Source organism: Anser cygnoides, chromosome 2 (assembly GCF_040182565.1).
Source record: "Anser cygnoides isolate HZ-2024a breed goose chromosome 2, Taihu_goose_T2T_genome, whole genome shotgun sequence".
Lineage (NCBI taxonomy): Eukaryota > Metazoa > Chordata > Aves > Anseriformes > Anatidae > Anser > Anser cygnoides.
The window spans coordinates 107725827-107733913 of NC_089874.1; the positions used below are offsets into that span (position 1 = coordinate 107725827).

At 41.8% G+C, this 8087-nt stretch overlaps 1 protein-coding gene across 2 annotated transcripts in view; it reads left to right on the forward strand.

Annotated features, from left to right (window-relative positions):
- PTPN2 (protein tyrosine phosphatase non-receptor type 2) overlaps positions 1 to 8087 on the forward strand; it is a 33808-nt gene that overhangs the window by 20637 nt on the left and 5084 nt on the right. For both annotated transcript variants that reach the window (XM_066991197.1, XM_066991198.1), the window contains exons 7-8: positions 1731 to 1889; positions 6415 to 6602. In XM_066991197.1, coding sequence (XP_066847298.1) covers positions 1731 to 1889; positions 6415 to 6602 — 347 coding nt within the window. The remainder of the gene's footprint in view (positions 1 to 1730; positions 1890 to 6414; positions 6603 to 8087) is intronic.

The following is an 8087-nucleotide window of genomic DNA, read 5'->3' on the forward strand; positions in this document are numbered from 1 at the left end:
TAACATCCAACCTAAAACTCCCCTGTCGCAACTTTCGCCCATTCCCCCTCGTCCTGTCACTAGGCACGTGGGAGAATAGACCAACCCCCACCTCTCTACAGCCTCCTTTCAGGTAACTGTAGAGAGCGATGAGGTCGCCCCTGAGCCTCCTCTTCTCCAGGCTGAACAACCCCAGCTCCCTCAGCCGCTCCTCGTAAGACTTGTTCTCCAGACCCCTCACCAGCTTGGTCGCCCTTCTCTGGACTCGCTCGAGCACGTCCATGTCCTTCCTGTAGCGAGGGGCCCAAAACTGAACACAGTACTCGAGGTGCGGCCTCACCAGAGCCGAGTACAGGGGCACAATCACTTCCCTCGACCTGCTGGCCACACTGCTTCTTATACAGGCCAGGATGCCGTTGGCCTTCTTGGCCACCTGAGCACACTGTGAATAGAATAGATTGAGATTTTTTCTTTTAGGTACGAATTTAGGATTGTGAACTGTGTCATCAGTAATCGCTCTTAACTTGAGCGCATTATAAATGATAAATAGTTATTTAACATGTATTTAAGGTTTTGTTGGATTTTTAAATTATAGATTCTGACTTTGCTTATGCTTGTTAATACTGAGAAGTATAACATGGAGTTAAGCCAGCTAGGATTTCATTAGATTAGAGGACTGGAGCACTTGTCACTTGAGGATAGGGTGAGAGAACTGGGCCTGTTTTAGCTTGGAAGAGAGAAGAGTGAGGGGAAACCTCATCAGTGCATATAAATATCTGAGGGGAGGGTGTCAAGGATGGAGCCAGTCTCCTTTCAGTTGTGCCCAGCGACAGGACAAGAAGCAATGAGCACAAACTGAAGCACAGGAGGTTCCAGCTGAATATGAGGGGCACTTCTTTACTGTGAGGGTGACAGAGCACTGGGACAGGTCACCCAGAGAGGTTGTGGAGTCTCCTTCTCTGGAGATAACTCAGATCCCACCTGGATGCCACCCTGCACAATGTGCTGTAGATGATCCTGCTCAGCAGGGGGTTGGACTCGATGATCTTCAGAGGTCCCTTCCAACCTCAGCCATTCTGTGATTTAAGTTATGAAACAGTCATCTTATGTTTTGGGTAGGCCCTCTCAATTATTCATTATTTTTCTGCAGATTTTCTTTTTTTTCCTCTGTTCATAAAAACATACGTGTGTATTTTGATGCAAATACACTTTAATATTAAAAGAACTCAAGTGAACCTTGCAACAAGCACAGGTATGCAGTTAAAAATGCCCCATGAATGTATAGTATGGGGGAAAAATGTGTGTTGCTTGAATTAGAGAATCTGCTTTAAATAAGGAAACCTCTGCTCCATTCATTCCAAATTGCCATTCTATTCAGGAGCAGTAGGAAATACTGCTTTATGGTTCTTATTGTGACACTCCTGTTTTGAAGTACAAATGTGAATGAAATAAGGCATATCTAAATTTCTAAGACTTGATATTAGGGTACTGATTTATTTGGTTAATACACGATCATAGATTTGTTCATTATGAGCTTTCGTTAATGGTTTACTTTTTTGGTTTACTTTTTTTTTTTTTCCTGTGAAAACAATTTAGAAATTTGGAGATGTTAATTTCTTACATAACTAACAGAAACATAATGTGAAGAAATATATATTTTTTAATTTGTGATTCATTTTTTACTTGTAATTATTTTTTGTATGTTGTCTTTATCCATACCTGTGACACTTTCAATATAACCTTCTTTACAGATGGAAAAAAAGGACCCATTTTCTGTAGATATTAAGAAGGTATTACTGGATATGAGAAAATACCGAATGGGACTTATTCAGACACCAGATCAGCTAAGGTTTTCATATATGGCTGTAATAGAAGGAGCAAAGTTTATAATGGGGGATTCAACTATACAGGTAAATATTTATTTCCACGTGTAGAAGCGTAAAGAGCAGAATTTCAACAGTAGCAAAAAAATGAGCTCTGAACTGTTTTAAAACAAGCATTCTGTGGGACTTAAATAAACTGCCTTTGTCAATAGGTGCCTTGAAGGTATTAGAGGTATATCTGATTAGCCTTTTCTAGCTGCTAAACTCTTGATCCTATGTAATTGTCTCCTCTGAGATAAAATACAAAAATAGCTTGTGATGCTAATTTTAAGAGGGTTAAATCAATGTCTTCGATATTATAAAGCAAAAGCAACGCTCAGTATTGCTTGGAAGAGGTAGTAAAGATCTCTGCTGTATTTCTTGATCCTTGCTATAAGTTTATCTAACAGCAAAAATGCCTGATGCTACAGGTGAGTTTTATTAGTAAAGTTTATTTTTTGTATCCTTTACAACTTGTGTTAGAGTTAGGAGAATGTAGCTGAGTATAATGAATTTCAGGACAGAGATAACCGTATCTCACCGGTACATTGGTGTCGTTTGTGATACTTACAGTGGCTGCAGCTGCTTTAAATGTCTGGTGCTGGGGTGGGAGGGAGGACCAGAAGGATAGGTTGTGTAACTTAATTCTGCTTTCATACGCTAGGGGTTTTTTAATTATTTTGCTGATTTGTTAAAATCATGAATGAAGCAGATGAGCTGAAACACGTTTCCTCTTCTGTGGTTCAAACACTGCTAACCAAACATCTAGGGAGTTTGCTGCTGGTGTGAACACCTGCACCAAGTGCCTAGGCACTGCATGATTCATCATAACGTGTACAGTAATTTAACCTCCTTACTTTCTGGAGCATTCTTTCTGGTGGTAATATTTTTTTTGCTTTGTCTATTAAAAAGCTGTGCTTCAAATTGAGCAGCTCTGGTTCCCACAATTATCCATGTAGATTGCAGGATTTCTGGTTTCTGGATACAAGGAAGCATTGTCAGCTCAGAATGCTGCTTGTCGAGTTCAAATGTGTTACTTGTTTGCACTAAGAGCACGCTTCAGGCCCATTTCTTTACTTGTGGAGGTTTTTGTTTTGTGTTCTCTGATGGTTCAGGTGACCTTTCCTAAGCCAGTGTTTTTTGCAACATAGTTAGTTGTCCTGGTGCTTTTCAGGGCATCAGGGTCATACGTGGGAAATCAATACTTGTTTCACCCAAGTTGGCAGTACTTCCAGGAGCGTTTCTCCATTCAAGGTCAGCTAGATCACTTTTTCACCCATGGAGAACTGTTGCACTGTCCAGAGCGTGAGAGGTGTTTCCTTCTCTGCTAACGACGGGGCGAGTGTGAAGTTGTGGCAGGCTTCGCTACCAGGCTGCTTCTAACACTACCCAGATGTTCAGCTCTGACACTTCCATGTTTTTTGGTAAACTCTGCAGGCAAGCACAATGCACGCTTGAACCTTCACTTGCTTAAAGTGGCTGCAACTGCAGTATTTGTATCGGGGTAGGAGACTCTTCCTCTCGTTTATAAGGGATCAATGCTCACCTAGTTTGCCCAGGGGTGTGTGTTGGTGTGATGGTGGCATGGTTCTGTAGCTGAAACAATGACTTCGTTCTCAATTGTACTGCAGTGTGTAAAATAAGGGAGGTGGAACAAGATTGGAGTTTTCATTTCTATAAAATTCCATCTGATAATAAAGATAAAATAATACTGTTTTAACAGCATAGTAAAATAACTTGTCACTCTTTCAGGAAAAAATGTGTTGAAATGAGTAGTCTATGGAAAATGAATTTGTGGCTTTGAAAGGACAAAGAAGGTTTAATTGCTTAGATCCACAGATGTGTTTTGCAGATAGAGAACGGTAACACCACTGCTTTGTACTGAAATTTGTGAACAACAAGCACAGTTTTCAGGACTCACCTGATCCGGTCAACTGACCGTCTTACCATGCCTTTCCCTTCTCTCCATTCATTCCAAGCGTTAATACAGGCCCTAAAACTTAGCTCCCTTACACAGACATTTCGGTTATAATTTTGAGGGCGACTGTCTCTGTTTCAGGTCTTCCTGTGTGCTTGTTACCCCCATATTTAATCAGTATTTGTCTTAGCCAATAAATCTCTTATTGACACAACCATGTCTTCGGAAAAGGCTTTTTCTGTGGCAGTAAGATGAATCTGCACTGTGGATTTCCATAAGTTGTTAATGCCTGTTTTTTCACATCAGCCTCTGAGCTTGTTCAAGTTAGTCCAGCAATCTTGAATTCATTCCACGGGCAAGAATCTAACATGAGTTTTTTTTGAAGAGTCAACTTACAACTTATCTTTCTAATCATAGACATTTAAAAGCAACTAATTTTGGTTTCTGAGGTATTCAATGTCCTTATTGGCTGGCAGATTTGTGTGAGAAGAGCACTGGTTTGTTTTGGGGGCAACTTTTTTTCGTTCTTGTTACATTCTGTTACCTGCAGGTTTTCTTCTGTGTAAAATTTTCCTTATGCAAGAAAGTCTTCAGACTAGTCATCGCTGGGACAATTACCCATTAGGAAAAAGATGTAGTAGGCCAGTTACTACTGTCTACTACTCATCCTTTTTTTTTTTTTTTTGAAAAGTAGTCTGGAATGAGATGGAAGGAAAAAAAAAAGTGATTTTTTATTTTTTTGTGTTATGAGGCAGTGTATCTTCTGGGAAATGGACATAAAATGCATCAACTAGTAGATTGCAACTTTGGAGTAAATAACCCTGGATTTTTTATTTATTTTTTTTGGAGGGACTGTAAATTTCTCCAATTTTCACTTCTTAGAATCACAGAATGGTTTGGGTTGGAAGGGATCTTAAAGACCATCTGGCTCCAGCCCCCCTGCCATGGGCAGGGACACCTCCCACCAGACCAGGTTGCCCAAAGCCCCATCCAGCCTGGCCTTGAGCACCTCCAGGGATGGGGCATCCACAGCTTCTCTGCGCAGCCTGTGCCAGTGCCTCACCACCCTCTGAGTGAAGAATTCCTTCCTTATATCTGATCCAAATCTTTTAATTTAAAGCCATTCCCCCTTGTCCAATCACTATACTCCCTGACAAACAGTCCCTCCCCAGCTTTCCTGTAGGCTCCCTTTAGGCACTGGAAGGCCACTCTAAGGTCTCCCCGGAGCCGTCTCTTCTCCAGGCTGAACAACCCCGATTCCCTCAGCCTCTCTTTGTAGGGGAGGTGCTCCAGCCCCTTGATCATCCTCATGGCCCTCCTCTGGACTCATTCTAATAGGTCCGTGTCCTTCTTGTGCTGGGGGCCCTAGAGCTGAATGCAGTTTTTGGACACAAGTGCCAATTGTGTTTTGGAGCCATGAAAGGTAACAGCACAGCGTAAGCATACAGAGGAGAGTAAGATGGAATAAAAGTGCTGAGCAGTGCAGGACCTGAGAAGATTATTCCTCATCTTGGAGCTATTGTAGACAGTATAAACCCCAAAGTTAGTGGCCCGTATCTTCTTCATTTTTGAGAAATACAAAGAGGGACCATTGAAGAATACAGCGGAGGCAGTTTGCTAGAGGTCCAGCTCAAGAAACAAAGGGCCTGGAAAAAAGATGAAGAAATGGTGAATGGTAGTGTTACAACATGGCAGATGCAGTATAGAGAACTCAGTTGGAGCTTCCTGCTTAACTCCTTACCGAGAGCTTTCAGGACAGGATGGGCAGAAGCTCTTCTTCACTCTTAAAACAAAGGACCCCAGATTACAGAATTAGGAGGGTGTGGAACACTAGGAGTACACAAACTGTAGTGAAGGCTGTGGTGTGGAGCTTCCCATGGGTAGTCATGTCATGTACTGGTCCTCTACTTACTGCAAAAGGAGCTTTTCAAATGTAATGTCTGTGGTTTGAATGGTTTCTTGAACCTAGCCAGACGTTTCTGAGATAGTAAAGCTGGACGTTGGTGGAAAGGAAATCCATGAATTAAAAAGTGGTGCTGTACTTGTGCCTTTTTGCTATTGGTACCATATAGCAGTTGTAAAAGATGAAAAAAAAAATCCAAACAATAGCTGTTATACTAAAATACAAACAATGAAAAGGGAAGATATTTGAGCTCCTCTTAGGATTTTGGTAATGTTTGGTGATCACATCTAAGAAGGACACACTAGAATGTTTAGATTTCAGCAAGTCTTAGGAAACTGCAAAATATTTCCCTTGCCTTATGTCTAGGACTCTTCTTAAGAACTCTTTTTCATTGTATTTTTTTTTCTCTCCATAGTAAAAGGCATGTCAGTACTATTCTGATTTTTCAGTGTAGTTTTGCTATACCAGTCCCACTGTTCCTTGGCTTCCCCATCTCTTTGGAAAAAGTTTCCTTGGGCCTTTTGAGTATTGTAGGAATTGGTTTGGGTGGCCATTTATCTGATGAGAGCTGCCTTGCCTCTAAAGACGTGACGTGAACCTCTCTGAAAACGTTGTCTAGCAATTCTTTTTTTTCTTCTTGATCTGATAGCTCCCTTAATCTACCTCTTCGTTCAAGATGTCTTCCCACAGAATAGTCGCTGAATGCCCTCAGTGTTAGGGGAATGTTTGAAATATATTCTCCTTGTTTGCAGAAACGGTGGAAGGAGCTCTCTAAGGAGGACCAAGCACCAAGTTCTGAGCAGTCTCCTCCACACCCAGCCAAAATAACCACAGAGAAGTACAATGGGAACAGCATAGGCCTGGAGAGCAAGGATCAAACGGAGAAAAATACTGACCTGCCCTCTAAAGTTCAAGATATCACAGATGGAAACATTGAAAGGTAGGTGAAATGAAGAAATAGTTCAGGAGGCAGAGACACTCTTGAGAGGCTGAATTATTGTCTGCTCTTCTGATCATAAGAAAACTTCATTATCTTCCGTTCCTAGAGGGAAAGGACAGGTGGTATTTGACAGTCTTATTTATTTTTTTAATAAAACTTAATATATTTCTTATGATAAAGCTTTATTGTGTAAAGGTCAAGAGAAGGAAAAACAAATGTCTCCAACTGAAGCAGCTAAATCTCATGCTTGAAAGCATTTTCACACAGACTGTCTGAATTCCATTGCACATGTGAATTAGGTCTAAAAATGCCCAAGATAATTTGATACTAACGTTTAAATACTATACCAGCTTACCTTCGGAAAAATATATGATACTTCAGAAGCACGAAGGTTTTGTTACATACCATTTCTGATGTAGTGGTTGAAATGGTGTTGTGGAAGCCATACGTCACCCTCCATTCATGTTATATTCCTGCCATCGGTAGATTTCTGTGGTCTGGCTCTGGCACCTGACTTGGTCTCTCTGTCAAGTTAGCCCGTGTCACGCGCACCAACGCCTCAACTCCTGGGCTCGCTTTAGCCAAGGTCCCTGTGCACAGCTGCGCTAGGAACTGCCGTCTGGATTGCTTTGGGCACCGTGTCACTGGGGTCTGTTGGTACACGGGTTGCGGGCTGTTGGTACACGGCCAGAGACCGGGACTGGACTGTGCAGAGCTGTACAAGCACAGGAAGGAACGGTGCCTGTTCCAGACGGGCTGCAGACGTTTGGTGCAGAAAGAGTGAAGTTTGGAAATAACAGATGGCTTGCGGACTTCTGCATCTCTATTGGTGTTTTGAGAAAGTTGTTTTGTACGTGTCTGAAGGCCGCTCACAAGCACAGAGAGGGGTTATGGGTGTGTGTGGTGTGTGAAGGGACGATCAGAGGCTTTTCCTTGTGGCAGATCCATGCTTTTTTAGAGATGGTGAGGATGCTTCTGGAGACAGGAATCACAAGAAGGCCCTGATAGTGTAACAGCACGCAACTGGTTTCTGTTTAGCTCGCTTGGGATTTGGTTGACAAGCTAAGACGAGCACCATGAAATCTGCATGTAGACGTGAGTAGGTTAGGGTCAGTATATCACTGAGCTTACTGTGAGCTCTGTAGTGGAGGCACACACTTAAATGCTTACATTTAATACCCTACATCGCACATACCTCCAGCCTGCGTGCAAGAAATCTCAGCCAGCAAGTGGGGCACTGATGGGGGTGAAAGCCTAAGCTCGATTAAGCTCACTCCATTCCCTGTTGAACACTTAAGTCAAATGCCACTTACATCTTTACATATGTCATTAGCTAGTTTTACAGGTCTTCACTAAACTGAAACTATCCATATTCTGTTTGTTAAAATAGAATAATGATTGCGTTGGGAAGAAGTTTGTTTTAGTATTTGAATAAGCATTTTTCCCATTGCACAATTTAAAATTTGTTTTTCTTTTTTCTTTAAG